The sequence below is a fragment of the Microtus pennsylvanicus genome, chromosome 7 (assembly GCF_037038515.1).
Source record: "Microtus pennsylvanicus isolate mMicPen1 chromosome 7, mMicPen1.hap1, whole genome shotgun sequence".
Lineage (NCBI taxonomy): Eukaryota > Metazoa > Chordata > Mammalia > Rodentia > Cricetidae > Microtus > Microtus pennsylvanicus.
In genome coordinates, this window is record NC_134585.1 from 33570880 (window position 1) to 33596559 (window position 25680).

Genomic DNA, 25680 nt, shown 5'->3' on the forward strand with positions numbered 1-25680 from the left:
GAGCCCAGAGGCAAGAGCTGAAGCAGAGACCACAGGGCAAAGCTGCTTCCTGGCTTGCCTTTTATACAACCCAGGGTCACCTGTCCAGGTCTGGCTCAGCCGCCTAGGTCCTGCTGTATCAGTTACAATCAAGAAAACGTCACACCACCAGACATGACCATGAGCCAATCTGATGGAGTTTGAAGTTCCCCCTTCCCAGGTGACTCAAGTTTGCATCAAGCTGACAAAGTCCAGTTGGCCCAGGAACTAAGGCTATGAAATGATCGTGCACAGATCAGTTTACCTTCCAACCAAAATCTTAACTCAGTAGTGTGCAGGATAATCGGGAAATGTCCACTTATAGCAACAACACAGAAAACTAACAATTCGACAAGATACATATACATATTTGTGTATATATGCACACACACATGTAGATAGATATGAAAATGGAACACACTAAAACAAGCCAAAGACAAGTTGAAAATTTTGTCAAGATAGCCCCCTCTCTAGCCTAGGATGATTCAATATCGATTTTTCCAAAATGACTGGGAAAGTACAAAAAGGTTTTCATAAAGTTAGACAGCCCGACAGTAAAGCTCATACAGAAAAACTATCATATAAAACGGCCAGAAAACCACAGGTGGGGGGGGGACAGAAATCACAAAGGAGACTGGTCCTGTAGGACATTCAAACAAACTGTTTCGACCTCTCATTTAAACTTTGTGTTGTGGAGCTGGAGAGATGGCTCCGCAGTTAAGAGCACTAGCTGCTCTCCCAGAGGACCGGGGTTCAACTCCCAGAATCCCCATGGCAGCTCACAGTTGTCTGTCACTCCAGTTCTAGGGGATCTGACACCTTCACACCAGTGCACATAAAATAAAAGTTAAATACATTATTTTAAAAAACTGTGTGCTGATGTTGCACAAGGAGATGAATACCCAGATTACCGGGAGTTACTCCGTGATAAAGGCGACATCTCAGACCACAGTCGAGATGGACTCTCTAATAAGAGGCACGGAGACAACTGGTAGCCAGATTGTGGGAACTGGACTGGTTATGTCTAAAGTTTTTAATGAAAATCTTCGTGTGCCAGATTTGATCATCTTTTCTGGGATGTGGCACTGCAGACACAGTCAACAAGAGCTGCCATTCTAGCCCACGCCCAGTCCCCAGTAAGCAATTGTCTCCTTGCTGCTCTCAAGGTATGTCCAGTTATCAAAGAGGTGTACAATTATATTTAACATATCACTAATAGGATATTTACAGGAAATAAAATCAAGGGTATTAGAAATGCCTATTTTAAAGAGTATTTGTTGGTGAATAAATTACCCCAGAGCATCTAACTCAAGGGTTCTAATCTCCAGGACGTGGTCCCTGGCTATGACAACACTCTGAAAATGCATAGAAACACGTAGAATCCTGGGCTCCACTTTTTGAGGTTCTTGGTGGATGGTAAGAATGAGGGCTTTTGCTGGGCGGTGGTGGCGCACGCCTTTAATCCCAGCACTTGGGAGGCAGAGGCAGGCGGATCTCTGTGAGTTCGAGACCAGCCTGGTCTACAAGAGCTAGTTCCAGGACAGGCTCCAAAACCACAGAGAAACCCTGTCTTAAAAAACCAAAAAAAAAAAAAAAAAGAATGAGGGCTTTTAATAAGGGTCTCCCACCCTCCAACCTGTTCCCCACGGCTGACACACTGTTGGGTATGGGACCACTACACCCATGCCTACACCCTGACCTAGGAAGAAACACATATTCATCAGTCCACATAAGGCTGTTTCAAATTTTTAAAAAAGAATGCTCCCTCGGCTTCCTGCCATAGTTGTTCAACCTGTCTTCAAGGCAGCTCCCCCCTACCCTAACCTCAGAGGTAGACTGGGCCTTTGCTCACGGGCTGGCTGGAGCGCTTTCCCACTGCCCTTGGAAGGACAGAGGAGCCTCAGGAATGTGTGCAGCCCCCAAACGCCCCACTACCCTGTGGGGAGGAAGGGACCTCGCTGGTTTATAGATGAGGAGGAAGAGTGAGCTGCCAATGCCAGGTCTTTCCTTGGCCTTCCTGGCATCCCGGTATCTACATCCCTGGTATCCAGCCAGGAATTGAACGTTTACCCTGCTCCAGCCTCTAGCCGGGCTTCGCTGCAGGACAGAGACCTGAAAAAGCCCGTCCCACCCTCACCCAGTTCTAAACATGAGCAAGAGCGAAATGCGTTGTTATACAATTATTTCAACTCGGATCGTATTCATCTTCATTTATGACTGTCAGGAGTTATCCATAGTGCCAATAAAATGCTTTGATTCAGGAGAATTCCAGAAAACATGACTTCTTTTAATGAAACACCATGAAAAGAGAGAGGAAAAAATTTTTCAGTGCTCTTATAAGCATCTGGGTCCATGTTTTGTTTTATTTACTATTTTTATTAATTTTATTCTATGTGGGGGTGGTTGAAGTGGGGTGTGCACATGCCACAGCGTGCATGCAGGGTCAGAGGTCAGAGGGCAACCAGTATATGTCAAATTTCTCCTATCCCCAGATGGGCCTGGGCCACAAATTCAAGATTCCAAGCGGGGCAAAAATACACCTTTACCCACTGAGATACCTCGTTTCACATTTTTAGAAAGTCCAGACACTAGCGTAGAGCTTAGTGTGTACAAAGATGTGCAGCTGAAAGGCCTCACGTCGACATGGAGATATCGCCTGACCACTGACAGCAGGCGAGCCCAGGCAGACCCAGGAAATGACCCCGATGAACTGGAATTCACAACTACGTGCGACATCTCAGCATGCTCATTCCCCTGCCACCAAGGTCACAAGGTCATTGCTGGCAGATTTCTCACGGATGATTCTCTCCTTACTAACTGGGTTGATTCCCAGTGTGGTACTGCTTCCCCAAGAACCTTGGGGAAAGAGCATGTTCCTCTTATCATTTTTGAAGGTATGCCTTGAGCAACATCTTTTTCACTATTGAGTCTGCATTGGTTGGTTGGTTGGTTGGTTTTGGTGCTTTGTATAAGAATGGTGCTCCTGGGCTGGAGAGAAGGCTCAGAGGCTAAGAGCACTGACTGCTCTTCCAGAGGTCCTGAGTTCAATTCCCAGCAACCACATGGTGGCTCACAGCATCTATAATGAGATCTGGTGCCCTCTTCTGGCATGCAAGCACACATGGAAGGAATGTTGTATACATAATAAATAAATAAATCTTAAAAAAAGAATGGTGCTCCTAGGCTCATCTATTTGAATCCTTGGTCATCAGGGAGTGGCACTATTTGAGAAGGATTGGGAGGTGTGGCCTTGTTGGAGGAGTTGTGTCACTGGGAGTGGCTCTGAGGTTTCAAAAGCCCAAGCCAGGCCCAGTGTCTCTCTGTTCTTCCTGCCGCTTGCAGATCTAAATGTAGAACTCTCAGCTACTTCTTCTGTACCACGTCTGCCTGCATGCCACCATGCTTCCCTGCATGATAATGATGGACTAAACCTCTGAAACTATAAGCCAGCCTCAATTAAATGCTTTTTTATAAGAACTGCCATGGTCATGGTGTCTCTTCACAGCAATAGAATACTGATTGAGACAGGGTTTTTTGTTTGTTATTATGGTTGGTGGGTTGGGCTTTTTATAGATTGTTTGTATGTGCATGTGTGTAAGTGTATGCTATGTGTGCAGTGCCCATGGAGGCCAGAAGAGGGAGTCAGATCTCCAGGAACTAGAGTTACAGGTGGTTGTGAGCCACCTGGTGTAGGAGCTGGGAACTGAACTCAGGTCTTCTAGAAGAGTAGCAAGTGCTCTTACCCACAAACCATCTCTCCAGCACTTTCTCTTATTTTTTGAGACAAAAATTCATGCAGCCTAGGCTGTCCTCAAACTCACTATGTAGTTGAGGATGGAAGAGATGCTGTACTCCCCCCCCCCCAAAATTATCCATGTACATGAAATTATGGCACATTGAGTGGATGTTATTAATGCTAGTCAGGGTTCACACTACTGGGAACAGTGAACTCTATTTGCAAATTAGTCTATGTCCCCTGAACAGCATCCAGAATGGCAGACTATGCCTGACCCTGCAGACCACAGACCCCATGGCCGATGGAAAGTACAGCAAGGGTTTCAGACACTCTCTTCCTTCGGTTCTCAGTCTGGCAGTGTCCCATCAGTAGGCATTTTCCAGAATGTTCCGATCGCAGCAAGCACATCCACTACAACACAGCCTATGAAAACCCACACACTTCTAATCCATCGGCATATACTTGCTTTCATTGGTGTCTCTCCATGTAACTAGTTCGTCAGCTGCTCTTGCGTCTTCTTTTGATAAATATTTGGGGTCGTTAGAAAAGACCTGCAGCAGGATCTCATCTGAAGAGAAGCAAGCACAAGCATGTTAACACCAGAAACACGCATGGGTATATCTTGCACTGTACAAACACAGTGTGTCCATGGATGCGTGAATGGATACAGGATGCTCAGCTCTAAGATGACCAAACCAGATACCCCGGGCAGAGATAGACGTCTAGAAGTTCTGCCCCGTGCCTCATATGTAGAGATACAACTTCCCTTCTCGTTCCTGGTGTCATTCATACCGTCTTAAAGTGTCCCCCCCTCAGGGTGACACATAAGAACAGGGTGAAGGCTGTCATAAATGAGGCAGAACATACTAAATGGTCGTTAAGAGCTTTTTTATACATAAAACTCTTCCTGATTAGGATGGCGAGATGGCTCGGTGGTCGTGCTCACTGGCCACTCTTCTGGAGGACCTCGGTTAGATTCCCAGCACACACATGTTGACTGACAACCTGTTGTAACACCATGCTGATTCATAGTGTGGTGGTCGTGCTCACTGGCCACTCTTCTGGAGGACCTCGGTTAGATTCCCAGCACACGCATGCTGACTCACAACCTGTTGTAACACCATGCTGATTCATAGTGTGGTAAGGTGCCATCCATCCCAGCCGAGCAGAAATGAAGTCATCAGTCTCCCCCACCTATGAAGCCTGGAGGCTACAATAATGACCTGCCGGCAAGATATATACCTCAGAGGCAATATTGGCACAAATGTTATGTGAGTAACCAACCCCCTTTTTTGGGGGGTTTAAGACCCACTTCATGAGATGGAACTCATATTTGACATTGATACTGAGGCCAAGAACCTGAGATTAAAGGTCATGCCCTAAAGTAGTGGTTCTCAACCTGTGGGTCGCGACCTCTGGAATTTGAATGGCCCTTTTATAAGGGTTACCAAAGACCATGAAAAAACACAGATTTACATTACAATTCATAACAGTAGCAAAATTACAGTTATGGGGTAGCAATGAAAGTAATTTATGATTGGGGAGTCACAACATATGGAACTATATTAACGGGTTAAAAAGGTTGAGCATTGGGAAGGTTGAGAACCACCCCCTAGAGGAAAACCTAGTACTATTATTCTACTAAGTAAACATAGCAATAAAATTGTTCCTATGCTATACACATAGATTAGTGCATCACCTCAACCCTCACCAGAGAAGCTGCTTCTTTTTCTTTTTAATTTTAAGGATTTATTTATTTTTAGTTTATGTGTATGTACGTTTTGCCTACTTGAATGCCTGTGCACCTTGTGCAGTTCTGGTACCCTCAGAGGCCAGAAAAGAGTGCTGGGCATTCTGAGACTGGAGTTAGAAATGCTTGTGAGCCACCATGTGGTGCTGAAATCAAACCCAGGTCCTCTGGAAGAGCATCCGCTGCTCTCAATTGTTGAGCCATCTCTCCAGCCCAATAAGCTGCTTCTTACAACAGATGGTAATAAACGCAGAGACCTACAACCGGACAGTGAAAGACTTTGGAGCACTCAGATCTGAATGGGGTGTCTTTAAAAAACCTTAGGGATCTATGCTGAAGAGAAGAAAAGATTAAAAGAGCCAGAGGTGGTGCATGACTCCAAGGAGAAATTAGTTTTCATACACAGCAGGTCTGATGCACATGTGAACTCAGAGAGACTGTGATCACACATACAAGCCAAACCAGACAAAATCCCAGCACAGAGAAATGGAAATCCAAGCAAAGCCCACCCGTGACCAAGAAGCTATTTGCAGCTGCTGGCTGCTCAGGGAGGGACAATCAGTTCTCTTCAAGAGAGCGACACTGGGTATCTTAACCACACTACAGAGCAGGCCCCAAGTTCAGGTGTAGCTGGCTAACACTAAACGGGTTCCACGTTTATTGTGTGTGTGTGTGTTTGGGATTTTTATTTAAGTGAGAAAAAGAACATGAGGTTGAGTGGATAGGAAGGGGGGTCTAGGAGGAGTTAGAAAAGGATAAAGAATATGATCAAAATATATTGTAAGAAAAAAATTCAAAATAAAAAACCCACATTGTAACATTCTCTTGGTATACTAGTTAATATAAATGCTAAGGATTAAATAGGTTTGTATAACTGAAGATTTTATTTTTGAATGTCAAACTTTCTGCCCTTCAGAGAAAATACTTATTAAGAGCTTCTAGCCAGGCGGTGGTGGCGCTCTCCTTTAATCCCAGCACTCGGGAGGCAGAGGCAGGCGGATCTCTGTGAGTTCAAGACCATCCTGGTCTAGAAGAGCTAGTTTTAGGACAGCCAAGGCTACACAGAGAAACCCTGTCACAAAAACAAAACAACAAAATAAGAGCTTCCAAAAAAAAAAAAAAAAGAAAAGAAAAAAAAGGCAGTTTTTGCCGGCTCTGCTTCTGTCTGGGCAAAAGGACAGGTTCCTGGAGCTCTCACACCCTGTCGAGTTCCATCTGGATCTTCACTTTTCTCAAAAACACAGCAAGAGTTTCCTAGAAGAGCAATGAGGTGGCACTTTGAGAACTCTAACGCGAAGGTCTTCCCACACAGCGGGCATAAGCACTCAGGCAGGCTGCCTGGTTCAATCTCCCAGGCTATCCTCACGCTCTCCTACCCTGCTACCACCATCTGGCACCCTCTGAGAAGCAGGGTCCTTCCCGGTGTTTGCATTCTGCTTTCTGTTGGTTTTCTTAAGACTCTGACAGAGGAACCCACTCTAGCCACAAGATAAGCAACAACCATGCTTACCTTTCCTTTGAAGCAGCAGGAACGAGTTACCTAAAAGACAGCCAAGAGCAAGCAGGCGAGTTCTTCAAATACATCCTAAAGTTTTCACAGGAGGAGGGGACTTACCAAACAACTTAGCCAGATGTGAACTTGATGCAAATTCAGAATTGTTGAAGCTGTTCGGGGGGGCATGAGCTGTGGGGAAACAAATTTTAGCTGTGCTGAAATCTGTCCTCAATTCTACGCCTAGTCCCTCTCAAGCCCCAGTCCTCTGCAAGGTACTTCGAGAGGAACAGTTGTGTAACCGGTGTCTTAGCCACTTTCTCGATGCTGTGGAAAAATTACTTTGGCAAAAACAACTTAAGGGAGAAAGGATTTGTGTTGGCTTGAGCCTCTAAAAGGATACCATCTGATTATGGTGCCAAAGACAGAGGCAGGAGGAGGATGCACAATCACTAAGTTATTTGTGTGCACACAGCAGCTCTAACTGTAGAAAAAAAATCTGGTGGAAGGACCCGGGTAGTGGGTGCCAAATGACGTCAAGCAGAGCTGCTTTGAGCCAATAAAGGACAAAGGCACGATTCTCTACTAACGAGACCTGGAAGAGTCGTTAGGACCAATACATTTAATCCTTAAGCACTTTGCTGAAGACATGACATATTGTATCAACTAAGGGGCCATAATAAAAACCCCCTGCAGAGCAAGCTAACAGGATTATGCAGCAAAAGTATTCACATTTGTGCCTTTATTGAGTGGCCATCGAGAAATGCATTGGCGGGATCATTAGTTACAAAACTGCTTTGCTTAGAGTGTAATTTCCACACAGCATATGTTTCTGGCTTTATTTTGATAAGCAATGACCCATTCTCAATCTCCCTCTTAATGGAGAGGGCCTTCTCTCTTATCCTCATGATTTAGGGCTAATGTGCACAAGGGGATTTACTTGGCTTTGTCTCGTGTGTGCGGCCAGCTGTTTTCTCTTAGCTTTAGCATTCGAGCATGGGTGTTAGCGGAGAAATCAGCTGTGCTGCTCTGGGAAAACAGTTTACAAAGGCCGAGGCAGGGCTGGGGTGATGAGGGAGTGTGTGAGAAGGCTTTGCACCCAAGACAGTCACTTGGGGCACTCCTGGACAGTAAACTGTAAAGTGTGGACGAGAAGAAAGTTGTAACAGTGTGCCTAGCTTGTGTGACCAGAACAGTGAGCCCCACTGAAAATTAGATTCTGTCCTTTGTGCAACATCCACGGTGATAGGACCTGCCTGACTGCGTACAACAGGGATCATAATAACAATGATGATGATGAGATAATGACAATGCAGAGGCACACTTTAAAGCACAGACCCCACAGACACTGAAAGCTACAGGGACGGTTTCTGATTTCTCTTTCTTCCGCATCTCAGCCCCACCCATAGCTGGATTCTGGGATGCTCCAGGCACGGCACAGCCAACTGAACACCACCCATAAAAACACAGGCACTTTGAATCCGTCCACAGATACTTGCTTTCATTCGCCTCTCTCCAGGTGATCAGTCTGCCAGCTGTTCTTGCATCTTTCGACATGTCATCTAGATTGCTGGGAAACACCTGCAGCAGGATCTCATCTGAAGAGGAGCAAGCAAAATCGTCAGCACCAGCAGCACACGAGGTGTATCCCGCTCTGTACCTGCCTAGCGTGTGTCCATGGATGCGTGAAGGGGCGACTCAGACTCAGTGGACGCAGGATGCTCGGCTCTAAGATGCCATCACAACTGCAAACTCATGATCGCAGCAGATATCCCAGGCAGAGAGCGCCACCCACCAAGCCCAGGTGGTTAGAAACTCTGCCCCATGTCTGGTTTTCTTCTGGTGTCATTCTGACCTACCTCTGGGACTGTGCCCAAGCTGCCCCAGCTACAAGCAAAAACCCTTTCTTACCTCTACAAGACATGCATCATTTCTTCATTTGAGGCCTTGTTGCCTTTCCTGGTGCTAGGTCAAGCGCCTGCTCGTTTAAGATGCTAACTGCTCTAAGAGGCCAGATCCCACAACCTGATGAAACAGGCCACCCTGTGCCAATCCCCTCAAACCCCACCTTCCCCAGATCTACCCTGGGATGAAAAGTTAAGGCACTATCTTATCCCTTGCTGTGCTATGATTTTTGAATGGCTCAAACCAGTACCTGGCTCCTCCATGTTCCCTGTTATGTAGGTTATACCAAGACTAAATTACATGGGTAGAACTTCCTACCACGCAAGCATACACGCTGACCTGATATAAAAGCAAGGTTTCTTTATTGAAGGGATTTCTCTAAAGACTCTCTCTCCTGGGCCTCCCCATCATCCTGTCATCATGACTTTCTTTCTCTTGTTCTAAGCTATCCCTCTGCTGTGGTTAAATTAGCAATGCCTCGGATAGGGGAGCACGGAACCACAATTCTTAGTTAAGGGACCCACTTTAGGGTGGGCAGGAGAATTGACCCTAGAGGGGCTCCCAGGGGCCCAAGCTGAGGTCCCCAGTTAGCTCCTTGAGCAGCTGAGGATAGGGAACCTGAAATGACCCTATCCTAGCGCAATACTGACGAATATCTTGCATATCATCCTAGAACTTTCATCTGGCGATGGATGGAGATAGAGACAGAGACCCACACTGGAGCAATGGACTGAGCTCCCAAGGTCCCAATGAGGAGCAGGAGGGAGAACATGAGCAAAGAAGTCGGGACCACGAGGGGTGCACCCACCCACTGAGACAGTGGAGCTGATCTACTGGGAGCTCACCAAGGCCAGCTGGACTGTTACCAAAAAAGCATGGGATAAAACTGGACTCTCTGAACATGACGAACAATGAGGGCTGATGAGACGCCAAGGACAATGGCACGCAGTTTTGATCCTACGCAATCTGCTGGCTTGGTGGGAGCCTAGCCAGTTTGGATGTTCACCTTCCTAGATATGGACGGAGGGGGGAGGACCTAGGACTTACCACAGGGCAGGGAACCCTGACTGCTCTTTGGACTGGAGAGGGAGGGGGAGAGGAGTGGGGGGAAGGGGAGAGGGGTGGGAGGAGGGGGAAAAGAGTGGGAGGAGGGGGAGAAGAGTGGGAGGAGGGGGAGGGAAAGGGGAGGCTGGGAGGAGGTGGAAATTTGTTTTTTTTTTCTTTATTCTTCTTTTATCAATAAAAAAATTAAAAAAAAAATTAGCAATGCCTCGCATAGGCTCGTGTGTTTGATGGTCTCAGTGGTGCTGTCTGGGGAGATTATAGAAGTAGTGGTTCGCAACCTTCCTAACGCTGCAACCCTTTAATACAATTCCTCATGGTGTGGTGACCCCAACCATAAAATAATTTTCATTACTATTTCATAGCTCTACTTTTGCTACATTATGAGTCATAACGTAAATATTTTTGGAGAGAGAGAGAGTTGCCAAAGGAGTCCCAAGTTGAGAACCACTGTTTTAGGGGGTAGAGACTTGCTAAAGGAAGTGAATGACTGGAGACAGGTTTGAAGGGTTTATAGCCTCACTGCACTTTCTGGTCAATCGTGTGCGTGTGTGTGTGTGTGTGTGTGTGTGTGTGTGTGTGTGTGGTGTGTGTGTGTGTGTGTGATGTGTTTGTGTGTGTGATGTGTGTCTGTGTGAATGAGTATGTGTGTGGTGTGTGTGTGTCTGTGTGAATGTGTATGTATGTGTATGGTGTGTGTGTGTGTACTGATGCTCACGTGCCTGTTGCGTGCCCTCCTTCCTGTTTGTGGACACACAAGTCGTCAGCCAGTTTCCTGCCCCTACTGCCAGGCCCTCTCTGCCGTTATCGTCTCTATTCCGCATGAACCATAGCCGAATTAAACCCTTTTCTTCCTTAAGTAGCTTTGGGTCACCATTTTTTATCATAGCACTAAATAATAACTAACAAGCCTTCTTACTCAAGCCCCTTGAGGTTTTAAAGGTGAAGTCTGCCCTCAGGCCGATGGTGCTGGTTTTAAGCAGCTATACGATTTTGTGCTATATGGTTCCTTTCTAATGCTCTCCAGGGGCGAGGCTTCTTGTGGTCGGAGGCCCTTCCTCCTAACAAACCCCATTCCTGAAGGCAGTTACACGCCAGCTCTTTTCATGAACCAACAACTGATGCCATCCGCCTTCTCCTTTACTTCACACTATGAAGCACACTATAATTTCGGGGCCAATAGGCACAGACCCAAATCCCAGTTTGATGCCTGCCAGAGCATGACCTGGGGTGAATAACTTTCACCTCTTAGATCTTTGGTGCCATCAGCAGCAGGGCGGTGGGGAGGATTTAACTCAGAGAACTTTTGTGGAAATTGATGTCTTTAAGGCCCTGAACACAGGGTCAGTGTGAAGATTGTGCCCAGGGCCAAATACCTCACCACCGATTCATATAGCATCAACCCCGGAGCAGCTAGGGAACATGGTCCATGAACCGCTCTGTGGTTAAAGGTGTGACACACAGGAAACCAAGGTGTCATTCACATAGGACAGAATGAATTCTCAGTCACGGCTTCTACGCTTTTCCATCTCAAGATGCACTCACCTCCTTCTGCATCTACTGTGGTTGAAGCCTCGAATGCCACATCCCCAAAGAAACTTCCTTTTCCACCCTCCCTGGCAGATAGGGCCAGGCCACACAGCACAGAGAGATCCTCAAAAGACAGCTGAGACCCAGAAAGGGCATTGCTTCACTAGACAAAAATGTATTCCTTTTTTTTCATTTTGGAAGGTGGTTGAGACAGGGTCTCACTGTATACCCTTGGATGTCCTAGAACTCACTATGGAGACTGGGCTAGCCTCAAACATACAGAGACCAGCCTGCCTCTGCTTCCCAAGTACTGAGTTCAAAGGCGTGCGCCACCATGCCCAGCTTGGATAGAAAATTGTAAAGTGCTGAGCTTGCACTTCCCTGTCTTCTTCCTCGAGCCTGGAAAGGAGGATGCCTGGAACTGCAGCAACCGTCCTGCGGCCCAGAGACACAATCACCAGGGACAGTCCTGATGATCTCAAAGCAAATGGCTCCAGCCCGAGCTACTTTGACAAGGGAAAAGAAAGAACCCTTGGTTTGTGTCGCTGAGCCATCTAGACATGTACGAGGGTATACCAGACACGGCCAGACATACCAACGTGTCTATAAAGAACAGCAAAACCAGAGTTGGGCTGAGGAGAGAAGAAAAAAGGCTGGGCCCAAGCAGGCAGACCTCAGGAGGAAGCAGTGAGCCCTGCCAGGAAGGGCTGCCCACAGAACGCGCTAAGAACCTCCACTCTGCAGAAGTGGGGTGTTTCTATCACCTCTCTGCTTCCTCAGCAGACTGCCGTGGTTCAGAACTGTTCCCTGAGCCTCTGGTCCCTGGACTTGTAGGACATCAGCAATCCTCAGCCTGGAGTCTCCCAGAGAGCTTTACAACTTGACCACTGTGTCTGCCGGTCCATACCTTTAGTCCCAGCAAGTGGGAGGCAGAGGCAGATGGATCTCTGAATAAGTCAGCCAGGAACACACAGTGAGACCCTGTCTCAAAATGAAAACAACAAACACCCAGGTCTGGGGCTCTAGCTCAGAGTAGGGTACTTGCTTAGCAAGTGTGAGGCTCTGGTTTGACTCCTAGCGCGGTAAAAATGCCCCTCCCCTAAGTCTAATACCGAGACCTTGGAGAAGGGTCCTTTAATATCCCTCTGGCTGTTCCCTCAGCCTGGGGCCTCACACTCTCCGCTAAGCAGAAATAGTCCAGACAGGCGCAACGTGGAGGGCTGAGGTGGGTCACTGCCTCAGGGAACTTCCAGATGGCACTGCTGACTCTACCACCTACCCCCTTTGGAAAATCAGCAACTTTACCAAGCTTTGGTTTATCGCCCTGTTAGCTTAATTTTTTTTGGCACCTGGACACTTAGAGGAACTGACTCTTAGCCACAAGGCAGAACACTCGCCTTCCTGCCTACCCAAACTGCACACAGGAACAAGTGACCTAGGACAAGCGCGTGACTTCTTTAAATCTCAGACTCGGGTTCCACAGGACGACTTACCAAATAGCTTTGCCAAATCTTCCTCGAAATGCCCTGAACTGGAGGAAAAACTGTTCTCCACACCTGTGAGAGAAACAAGACGCACTGTGATTACACCTTTCCCCGGTCAGGCAGGTACGATGGTGCACACCTTCGAGCCTATAAATATGTATATAGGGGTTGAATCAGGAAGGATAGTTCTCGGCCAACTTTGCCTACAGAGCAAGTTCAAGGCCAGCTTGAAGGACAGGACCACTGACTCAAAGGTAAATAACTTCCACCTATATGTATCACCCCCACCACACAGGCTACATCCCAAGACTCCAGTGCCTCCCTGAACCTGTGGATTATTTTCATATGTATATATACTGTCTTTTCCCTTTTTTAACTGTTACTTATCAGGCACGGTGGCCATAACTCTTGCCGTCTGTGGTATAATACCAAACAGGCACAAATTTTGTTTGCTTTCTACATGATTGCAGGGATAGAAGATCCACCCTGATGACTTTGGTGTACTTAACTGTTGGAGACCGAGTCTGGAACGTCACCCACTAAAGCTCTAGGATCTAAGTCCTCACAGACCCAGGATCTTTCCCCAGAGAGGGGTCTGAGGATTGTGGTCAGCCAATTGGTCTAGCAAACAGTTGGGGAATATTATTGTCAGGTGTGTGACTTTTGTTTATGCTGCATTTGATTAACTGTGAAGCTGTGTTACTGTGCTTGTCTAAAACACCTGATGGTCTAATAAAGAGACGAACAGCCAATAGTGAGGCAGAAGCAAGGCTAGACAGGGCTAGCAGGCAGAGAGGATAAAAGGAGAAACAAGGAGAAAGGTGCAAGAGAACAGGGAGGGGTGAATATCTGGGGCCAGCCACCCATCCACCCAGCCACCCACAGAGTAAGAAGGAAAGAAAGGCATATAAAAAGAGAAAGTTAGAGCCGGGTGGTGGTGGCGCACGCCTTTAATCCCAGCACTCGGGAGGCAGAGGCAGGCGGATCTCTGTGAGTTCGAGGCCAGCCTGGTCTACAAGAGCTAGTTCCAGGACAGGAACCAAAAGCTACGGAGAAAACCCTGTCTCGAAAAATCCAAAAAAAAAAAAAAAATAGAGAAAGTTAAAAGCACAGAGGCAAAAGGTAGATGGGATAATAGAAGTTAAGAAAATCTTGCAAAAAGCAAGCCAGAGCTACGTCTGGGCATTCGTAACTAAGAATAAGCCTCCATGTGTGATTTATTTGACAGTTGGGTAGTGGGACCCCCAAAAAAGCCAAAAGAGTAAAACATCCCACAATAGCAAACAGCAAGATTGATTCCAAATGACGCAAGACCATAAAAACCAAGAAAGTAAACCTGACATTTGCTTTGAAAAATTTATGTCCATAACAACTTAATAAATGAAAACCAAAAGATGGGAACAGCCCCAATGTCCATCAGCTGACTGAACAAGCAGGTAAACAAGGCAGCAGCAGGTCGTTCAGTCCTCAGAAGGAGCAGAGCGGCACCTGCTACATGAATGGACCTGGGAATGTGCTAAGGGAAAGGAGGCAGGCACAAAGCCCACACGTCATGTGATTGTGTTTACGGGGAGTATCGGGAATAGAAAGCCCACAGAACAGGTGGCAGACTGGGCCTTCCCTAAGATTAGGGGTAAAGAAGAAAGGAGGTAATTACTAAGGACCACACAGTCCTTTTTAGGGGTAATGAAAACATTCTAAAATTAGGTAATAGTGATTCACTACTGTTTATACACTAAACACCACACACACACACACACACACACACGACTATATCACTTTTCAGGTGTAATTTTCTTTTTTTGCGGTTAGGTGTTAGTTACTATGTCGCCCAGCCTGGTCTCGAACTCATAACAACAATAATGATGATGAAATGAGAAAGAAAATGATGAGCTCAAGTCAACAGGCGACTTTTATTGTTGATGAAATCTCCCTAAGGTTGTCATTTAAAAACTGTGGAGAGACTTGGAAGCAGCCTCCCCATACCTGCAACCATCCCCCACCACATCTCTGACCACCGAGCCTTGGCCTTGACTGCACCTGGAGAGGAGCCCCCAGAGCCACAGCCCAGCCTGCACCAGGAGGAAGAGTGACCATCTAAGTCACGGGCCCTACCTACACCAATTGGAGGAAGAGATGGGTAGATGCCAATGCAAGAATACATTCAACAACCTAAGAAACAATATGGCAACACCCGAACCTAGTGGTCCTACAAAACAAAGACCTGAACATCCTAATGCTGAAGAAGCAGAAGAAAATGTCCTTAAATATAACTTTATGAAGATGATAGAAACTTTTAAAGAGGAAATGAAAAATTCCCTTAAAGAAATGGAGAAAAAGACAAAAAATTGGAAGAAATCAATAAATCTCTTAAAGATAACCAAAAAAAATCAAGACAAAACAATTAAAAGATGATGGAAACAGTGCAAACAGTTCAAGACTTGAAAATTGAAATAGAGACAATAAAGAAAACACAAACCAAGGGAATTCTGGAAATGGAAATCTGGATAAACAAACGGGAACTACAGACATAAGCATAACCAACAGATTACAAGAGACAGAAGAGAGAATTATAAGAGATGGGAGAGGAAATAGATTCATCAGTCCAAGGAAATGTTAAATCCCACAAATTCTTAACACGAAACATCCAGGAAATCTGGACACCATAAAGAGACCAAACTTAAGAATAATAGGGATAGAAGAAGGAGAAGAACTCTGGCTCAAAGGCATATAAAATACATTCAACAAAATCATAGAAGAAAACTTTCTAAACCTAAAGAACGATATGCCTATGAAGGTACAAGAAGCTTACAGACCATCAAATAGACTGGACAAAAAAAAATCCCCTTGCCATATAATAATCAAAACACTAAAGAAAGAATATTAAGAGCTGCAAAGGAAAAAGACCAAGTAACATACATATGAAGGTAGACCTCTGAGAATTACACCCGACTTCTCAATGGGAACTATAAAAGCTAGAAGGCCTGGACAGATGTGCTGCAGACACTAAGAGACCACAGACCCAAGCACTAACTACTATACCCAGCAAAGCTTTCAATCACCATAGACAGAGAAAACAAGATATTCCATGACAAAACAAGATTTAAACAATACCTATCCACAAATCCAGCCTTACAGAAAGTACTAAAAGAAAAACTCCGACCCAAGGAAGTTAGCCACGCCCACAAAAACACAGACAATAGATAACCTCACACCAAAAAACCCCCAAAGAAATGAAACACAAAAACACTACCACCAAAAAATAACAGGAATTAACAATCACTGGTCATTAATATCAATAAGTGAGTCCTTAATATCAATGGACTCACTTCACTTATAAAAAACACACAGGTTAGCAGAATGGATACAAAAACAGGATCCCTCCTTCTGCTGCATACAAGAAACACACCTCAACCTCAAAGACAGACATTACCTCAGAGCAAAGGGCTGGGAAATGACATTCCAATCAAATGGACCTAAGAAAAAGCAAGTGTAGCTATCCTAATATCTAACAAAGTAGACTTCAAACTAAAATCAATCAAAAGAGATAGAGAAGGACACTTCATACTCATCACAGAAAAAAATCCATCAAGATGAAGTCTCAGTTGTGAACATCTATGCCCCAAATCCAAGGGCACCCACATATAAAAGAAACATTACTAAAGCTTAAATCTCACATCAAACCCCATGTACTAACAGTACAAGACTTCAACACCCCACTTTCACTCTCCCCAGTAGACAGGTCTACCAGGCAGAAACTTAACAGAGAAATAAGACACTAACAGATGTCATGACTCACATGAACCTAATAGGCATCTATAGAACATTTCCCCCAAGCACAGAATAATAAACCTTCTCAGCATCTCTTGCAACCTTCTCTAAAATTGATCACATACTCAGTAACAAAGCAAACCTCAACAGACACTAAAAAAATTGGAGTAACCACTTGAATCTTATCTGATCACCATGACTTAAAGTTAGAATTCAACAACACTAATTGCAGAAAGCCTGCAAACTCATGGAAATTTAACAATGCTCAACTGAATCACCCCTGGGTCAAGGAAGAAATAAAGAAATTAAGACTTCCTAAAATTCAATGAAAATGACTACACAACATACCCAAATTTATGGGACACAATGAAGGGAAAGTTCATAGCACTAAATAACTACATAAAGAAAATAGAGAAATCTCACATTAGCTACTTAACAGCACACTTGGAAGCTTGAGATCAAAATGAAACAGACTCACCCAGGAGGAGCAGACAACAGGAAATAATTGAGGGCTGAGGTCAATACAATAGAAACAAAGAAAGCAATACAAAGAATCAGTGAAGCAAAGAACTGGTTCTTTGAGAAAATCAATAATATAGACAAAACCCTTATCCAAACTAACCAAAAGGCAGAGAGAGAATATCCAAATTAACAAAATCAGAAATGAAGAGGAGGACATAATGACAGACACTGAGGAAATCCAAAGAATCATTAGATTATACTTCAAAAACCTGTACTCCACAAAATTGGAAAATCTAAAAGAAATGGACACAAACCACAGACCAAAATTAAATAAAGACCACATAAACAATTTAAATAGACCTATAACCCCTAAGGAAAGAGAAGCAGTCATTAAAAGTCTCCAACCAAAAAAAGCCCAAGGATGGATAGTTTCAGCACAGAATTCTACCAGAGCTTCAAAGAAGAGCTAATACTAATACTCCTCAAATTGTTTCACACAATAAAAACAGAAGAAATGTTGCTAAACTCTTTCTGAGGCTACAGTTACTGTGATACACAAACCACAGGAAAACTCACTGAAGAAAGAGAATTACAGACCAGTCTCCCTCATGAACATTGATGCAAAAATAATAAAATACTGGCAAACCGAATCCAAGAATGTTGGGGGCTGTGGACCCCAGATCCTGAATTTTCTGTAAACAACTTGCTTGCAGCTGCTCTGAGCAAAACAACTTGTTTTCCCATGTTTTCAGGGGCTCTAAGCACGAGACAGGGGAGTGGTTTCTAGTGGCTGGAGCTGAAAGATCCCAAGAACTGGGGCATGGCCAGAGCACTATATAAGCTGCCCCTGAACAGGATAAAGTTGGCATTCTTGGCATTCTTGTTTCAAGGATGACCTGTGTCTCTGTCTGTCTGTGTGTGTGTGTGTTTGTGTTTAAATCTTCAGGCCCCTTTCCTGACTCGTGAACGAATCCACCTTGTAGTGCCGGCTCCGCACTACAGGCGTAGTAATATAGCACACGTAATAGCATGAACGCTACAAGACCATAGCACGGCGTAGCACAGAGCACTCAGAACAGGCGTAGAGCAGACGCTGTGCTTTACACAAGAACATGAACATGGTGGACCAAAAATCATCCACCATAAGCAAGTTGGCGTCACCCCAGGGATGCAGGGATGGTTCAACATATTAAAAATCTATCAATGTAACCCACCATATAAATAAACTGAAAGAAAAAATATGATTTCATTAGATGCTGAAAAGCCTTTGACAAAATCCAACAACCCTTCATGATAAAGATCTTGGAGAAAGCAGGGATACAAGGACCGTATCTAAACATAATAAAAAGCAATATACAGCAAGATGACAGCCAACATCAAATTAAATGGAGAGAAACTCAAAGTGATTCCACTAAGATCAGAAACAAGACAAAGCCAGCCGTCTACTCTCTCAATATCTGTTCAACATAATACTCAAAGTTCTAGCTAGAACAATAAGACCACAAAAGGAGATCAAGTAAATACAAACTGGAAAGGAAGAAGTCAAACTTTCGCTATTTTTAGATGATATGATACTATATATAAGTGACCCCAAAAATCCTACCAGGGAACTCCTACAGCTGATAAACATCGTCAGTAATGTGACAGGATACAAGGTCAACTCAAAAAAATCAGTAGCCCTCATATATACAAATGATAGAAGTGCTGAGAAAGAAATCAGAGAAACATCACCCTTTACAATAGCTACAAATAACATAAAATATCTTGGGGTAAAGAAGTGAAAGACCTGTACAAAAAGAACTTTTAAGTCTTTGAAGAAAGAAACTGAAGAAGATATCAGAAAATGGGAAGATCTCCCATGCTCTTGGATAGGTAGGATCAACATAGTAAAAACAGCAATCTTACCAAAAGCAATCTACAGATTCAATGCAACCCCATCAAAATCCCAACACAATTCTTCACAGACCTCAAGAGAGCAATACTCAACTTCACATGGAAAAGCAAATAACCTAGGATAGCCAGAACAATCCTGTACAAGAAAAGAACATCTGGAAGCATCACCATACCTGGCTTCAAGATCTACAATAGAACTATACTAATGAAAACAGCTTGGTATTTGGCATAAAAACAGACAGGTGGATCAATGGAATCGAATCGAAGATCCTGATATTAATCCACACACATATGAACACCTGATTTTTGACAAAGAAGCGAAAATTATACAATGAAAAAAGAGAAAGCATGTTTAACAAACGGTGCTGGCATACCTGGATATCAGCATGTAGAAGAATGAAAATAGATCCATATCTACTGCCATGTACCAAACTCAAGTCCAAATGGATCAAAGACCTCAACATATATCCATCCACACTAAAACTCATAGAAGAGAAAGTGGGAACTACCCTTGAACACATGTGCACAGGAGACCACTTCCTAAATATAACCCCAGTAACAGACACTGAGAGCAACAATAAGTAAATGGGACCCTCTGAAACCAAGAAGCTTCTGTAAGGCAAAAGACACATCAATAAGACAAAATAGCAGCCTACAGAATGGGAAAAGATCTTCACCAACCCCACATCGGACAGAGGGCTGATCTCCAAAATATATAAAGAACTCAAGAAGCTGGACATAAAATATCAAATAATCTAATTAAAAATGGGGTGCAGATCTAAACAGAATTCTCAACAGAAGAATCTCAAATGGCCAAAAGACACTTAAGGAATTGCTCAGTGTCCTTAGCCATCATGGAAATGTAAATCAAAGTGTCTCTGAGATACCATCTTACACCAGTCAGAATAGCTAAGATCAAAAACCGATGATAACTTATTATGTGGAGTAAGGGGAACACTCCTCCACTGCTGGTGGGAGTGCAAGCTTGTACAGCCACTTTGGAAATTATTATGGCAGTTTCTCAAAAAATTGGGAATCGATCCACTTCAAGACCCAGCAATACCACTCTTGGGCATATACCCCAAGGGATGCTCAATCATACCACAAGGACATTTGCTCAACTATGTTCCTGCCAGCATTATTTATAACTGCCAGAACCTGGCAACAACCTAGATGCCCCTCAACTGAAGAATGGATAAGGAAAATGTGGTACATTTACACAATGGAGGACTACACAGCAGAAAAAAATGATGACATCTTGAAACTTTCATTCAAATGGATGAAACTAGAAAAAAAAATCCTGAGTGAGGTAACCCAGACCCAGAAAGACAAGCACAGTATTTACTCACTTGTAAGTGGACATTAGATATAAAGCAAAGGATAACCAGCCTTATAGTTCATGACCCCAGAGAAATTGGGGAACAAGGAGAACCCTAAGAGAAACAGACACGGTTCCCCTGTGGAAGGGGAAATAGATATGATCTCCTGAGAAAGTTGTGAGCATGGGGGTAGGTAAGAAAGCAGGGCAGAAGGGCATGGGGAGGAGAGAAGGGGAGGGAGGAGGAGAGGAGAACATGAGCGAACAGGATGGTCAAGATGGGGGAAGGACAGAGAGAGAAAGCAAATAAACAGATATCTTGGTTGTGGGAACCATTATGGGCTAGTGAGAAACCTGGCACTAGGGAAATTCCCAGAAATCCACAGGATGGCCCCAGCTTAGACCCTAAGCTATAGTGGAGAAGGTGAGTGCCTGAGCTGGCCTTCCCCTGTAATCAGATTGATGGCTACCTTAATTGTCATAATAGAACCTTCATCTAGCAACTGATGGAAGCAGATGCAGAGACCCACAGCTAAGCACTGAGCAGAGCTTCTGGAGACCAGTCAAAGAGAAGAAGGAGCAATAGTATGAGCAGAGAGGTCCAGACCATGATGGGGAAACCCACAGAAACAGCTGACCTGAGCTAGCGGGAGCTCACTGACTCGGGACTGACAGTGGGGGAACCTGCATAGGACCAAACTGGACTCTCTGAATGTGGTGGCAGATGTGTGGCTGGGTCAGTCTTTGCGGCCACTGTCAGTGGGACCGGGATTTATCCCTAGTGTTTGAACTGGCTTTTTGGAGCCCATTCCCTATGAAGGGATACCTTGCTCAGCCTAACTATAGAGGGGAGGTCCTTGGTCCTGCCTCAAAGTGATGTGACTCCCCATCAGAACAAGCCTTACCCTCTCTGAGGAATGGGATGGAGGGTGGGTGGGGAAGTCAGGGGGAATGGGAGAAGCGGAGGGGGTGGGAACTGGGGTAGGTATGTAAAATAAGAAAAGATCATTTTAAAAAATTAATTAATATATATTTAAAAAAACTGTGTGTGAGTGGGTAGAGCAGCACACACCTGTAATCCTAGTACTTAAAAGACCAAGGAAGAAGGATCATAAGTTCAAGGCCAGCCCAGGCTATCCTGCCTCAGGAAGCAAGAACCAACAATGAAGCGATTGGACACACACTGCCCGAGAAGCGCTACAAGGTGAGGAGAAGCTGAAGCAGAGTAGCAAGCTAGCTAAGACATTGGGGGACCACCAGGCCATGTTACACCTTCAGTCCCCACGTATCTGTGCCAGGAACACTCAGCCTCTCTCACATAGCACCCAGTGGGGCCAAGGCGAGATTACCGCAAAGATGGGAAGATTTCCCGTTCTTGGGCGTCAGAAGGATTCACATTGTGATGATGGCCATCTTATCCTAAGGCAATCTAAGGGTTCAATGAAATCTCAGTCAAAATTCCAACGCCGTCCTTCAGAAAATGATGACTTCACCATAACTGATTTCAAGATATACTAAAGAGCCATGGTAATCAAAACAGCAGGACAGTGGCACAGAAGTCGTTCCATAACATGGGACAGAAAGACCAGATAAAGGACCACACAAGTACTGCCATCTAATTTTTGACTAAGGTGCCAAAAATATACATGAGAGATAAGACAGCGTCCTAGGTAAATGCTGCTAGGGAAACTAGATAGCCAGAGGTAGAATGAAAAAATAAACGACATTTGTCAACCACTAAACAAAAATAAATTCCAAATGAATCAAAAATCTCAAAGACCTGAACCTGCTGGAGGGAAAACACTGCAGGATTAGGCACGGGAGGGGCTTTCTAAATCGGAGTCCAGTCCTTCCCAGAACAAGTCCAACAACCAACAAAGGAGACCTCACGAAATCAAAGCCTTCTGTATAGCAAAGGAAATGGTTGAGAGAAAAAAACAGCCTGCAGATGGAAGAAATCCTGTCTTGCATATGGTACAAGACTAATATATAGAATATACAAAGAAACCCCCCAAAAGAAAAAAACCTAAACAGGAGAAGGAACAACCCAATCTGAAAAAAAAATGGCTGTGTTGGCTGGGCATAGTGGCACATGCCCTTTAGGCCCAGTAGGGAAATCTCTGAGTTTGAGGCCAACCTGATCAACATAACAAGTCCCAGGATGGCCAGGGCCACGTAGGGAGACCATGTCTCCAAAAGTCAAGAAGAAGGAGGAGAACAACAGCCTAATGAATATTTTTTAAGTGTTCAACATCCTTATCCATCAAGGATACAAACCATAACTGCTTTGAGATTGCATGTCATCCCTGCTAGAGAGCCAACGACAGCAAATGCTGGTAAGGACGCAGAGAAAGGGGACGTGTTGGTGAGCGGTGAGACTTCCAAAGACACAGCTATAGCCCTCGATAAGTAAGCTTGCTCATCTGTGTTGATGGCTGCTCTGCCTCAATGCCCACCAACAGATGAATGGATAATGAAAGTACGGCACACGTACACAGCAGAGTTTTATTCAGTCATAAAGAAAAATGAAATTATGATGGTACTTTCAGGAAAATGAGTGGAACTGAGAAATATACTAAGTTACCCAGGCCCTGAAAGACACAACACCACATATTCTCGCTTACATGAGGACTCTATTTCCTAATCTTTATATATGTAGATTTATGTGGGAGTCCGTGTATACCGAGCGTTGGAAGCTAGAAAGGCACCCAGGAGATGAGGGCAGAGTCTACGAGAGTGTGGAGGAGTGGGCTGGAAAGATGGCTCAGCAGTTTAGAGTGCACCCTGCTTCTCCCGAGGGTCGGAGTTCTGTACATGCACAGAACTCAGTTGTATAGGCTCACAACTGCCTGCCTATAACTTCAACTCCAGTGGAGCCGAGGTCCATGTCTGGTTTCCTCAGGCTCCTGCATCCATGTGCACATACCAACAACACCCACACACATACACACACAAAATTTTCTTAATAAAATAAACATTTTTTAAAAGAGTGGAAAGAAAGATCTGGGCATGGTAGTGCACACCTTTAACCCCAGTACTTGGGAACTCTGTGAGTTCAAGTCATCTTGGTCTACATAGTGAGTTCCAGGACAGCCAAAGCTACATGACTGAACCGAAGTCGCAGATTATTTATGAGCTACCATATGGGCACTTGTTTGTAAACTAACAAAGCTTGCCTGAAGATCAGAGGGCACAGCCACGAGTTAGCCATAGAGGCCAGGCAGTGATGGCACACACCTTTAATCCCAGCATTTGTGGAGACAGAGGCAGTGGGATCTCTGTGAGTTCAAGGCCAACCTGGACTACACAAGATTGAATCTGTCTAGAAGAGAAACAGAGTTCAAACAAAGGTGATCCCGGCACTTGGGATAACATGCCTTTAATCCCAGCACTAGGGCAGTGGAGACAGGATGAGATGGCTGGAAGGAGAGAGGAATGTAAGGCGGGAGGAGACAGGAGCTCAGGGCGCTCGGAGGATTCATAGAAACAGGATCACCCTTTGGTCTGAGCATTGGTAGAGGTAAGAACTTTTCTGGTGGCTGCTACTCTGCTTCTCTTATCTCTCAGCTTTAACCCCTACATCTGACTCCAGATTTTTATTATTAATATCCATTAGAAATCACATTACAGGTGCTGGAAATCAAACCTGGGTTCTCTGCAAGAGCAACAAGTCCTCTTAATCAGTGAGTCATCGCTACTGCCCCTGTCATCAAGTCTTACTCATGTGGATTCTGCAAGCTACACTACCAATTAGCCATCCAAAAACAATTCACTGGTGTAACAGTGTCAAACCTGTTATGGGGACCACCAACTCAATTCTCATCGAATCCGAGGTCCACCCTAGGGGAGAGAATTCATTCCTGGTACCATAAGCCTGGTCAAAAGCCCAATGGCTGGGGATGTCATGGGCTGTATTGCTCTGCTCAACAGTCAGGATGTGCCTGTTGAGTAACCGTGTTTACGTCTGCAGAATAGCACTGCTGTCAGTTTAATCAGAGAGGTTGCTTTTTGCAGTGAGCAGGGGTAACCACAGAGACTCATGGTTGGTCGGAGGGATTAGCATAGTGAGTTTCGAATTCTCTTCCATACATGGGACATCTCCATCATCCCTTCTGAGCTTCAGGGAACTTTGCAGAAGTGGAGAAAAGAATGGAAGAGCTGGAGGAAGGTGGAGGATGTGTGGAGCACTGACTCCCAGTGTGAAGTCATCACACTTCTGTGCTCACAGCAGCCGTGATTATCAGCACAGAATCTCTACATTAGGCCAGCCAACATCCTGTCATGGATCGGGAAGATCTCTCACCCATCCCTGAGGATTTATAAGCAGTTAATGACAGTGGGGTGGGTGGACATTTTCTTCAGTGGTGTAGACACTAGTAAGGTGCTTCTGTAAACAACTCCTCACCCATCCTCCTGTAAGCAGCCGAGTAAAACTCACTGGTAATTTTTTTTTTAAAGAGATGAAATTACAAGGGGGACTAACAAGATGAGGAAGCGAATTAGTCAGAGTGGTATGGGAACAAGAGAAGGTAATAATAGGTGAATATAAGCAAATAAAAGTATAAAAATGTTGTGATGAACTGTTTGCATAATTCATATATGCTAAATTTTTTATTTGGTTGGCTTTTTTGAAACAGGATCTATGTAGTCCTGGCTGTCCTGGAGCTCACTATGTATAACATGGAGGTCTCAAACTCACAGAGATCTGCCCCCTCTTGCCTCCCAAGTACTGGAATCAAAGACGTGTGCCACCACACCCAGATTAGTATATACTAATTTTTAAAATATGTGTAGATAAGATTGGGATGATTTGTGTATGATTGTTCTTTCTATTGATCGTTCTACTTCTGAAATGTTTGAAAATATTTTATAATGAAGAGCTGACATTTCTGAGTATGGCATAGTCTTATGAAGCTCTAGGATTTGAGGATACATCACAGGTAGATAAACTCGGTGGATCAGAAAACATAGCAAAAAGGAAAACTTCCCTTAAGATATTCCCTTCCCCCAAGGAATCCAGCCTCATGGTGAACTGAGGAAAGTAGAGAAAATAGGACAGGAGGAGGGCTCACCATCCCAGCCTCGGCAGGAGGGGCCCACCAGCTGGCCGGGCTGAGGCTCCCCACGAGTCTTCCATCCCTCCAGTGGCCATGACAATATACTTGTGATGGTACCTTCAGTCACAGGGATAGAGTGGGGCTCTGCGCCCCACTGGCTGCCCAGGAAGAGTACAAAGGAGAAGAACACAGTGTCGCTCAT

At 44.7% G+C, this 25680-nt stretch overlaps 1 protein-coding gene across 1 annotated transcript in view; it reads right to left on the bottom strand.

Annotated features, from left to right (window-relative positions):
- The window catches only part of C7H2orf92 (chromosome 7 C2orf92 homolog), a 42267-nt gene extending 16587 nt beyond the window's left edge, over positions 1–25680 (bottom strand). Inside the window, exons 1-5 of the mRNA XM_075979133.1 lie at positions 25596–25680; positions 12987–13049; positions 8400–8594; positions 7120–7188; positions 4221–4322 (exon numbers count right to left, since the gene is read on the bottom strand). Of these exons, the coding sequence (XP_075835248.1) occupies positions 4221–4322; positions 7120–7188; positions 8400–8594; positions 12987–13049; positions 25596–25680 (514 nt within the window). The remainder of the gene's footprint in view (positions 1–4220; positions 4323–7119; positions 7189–8399; positions 8595–12986; positions 13050–25595) is intronic.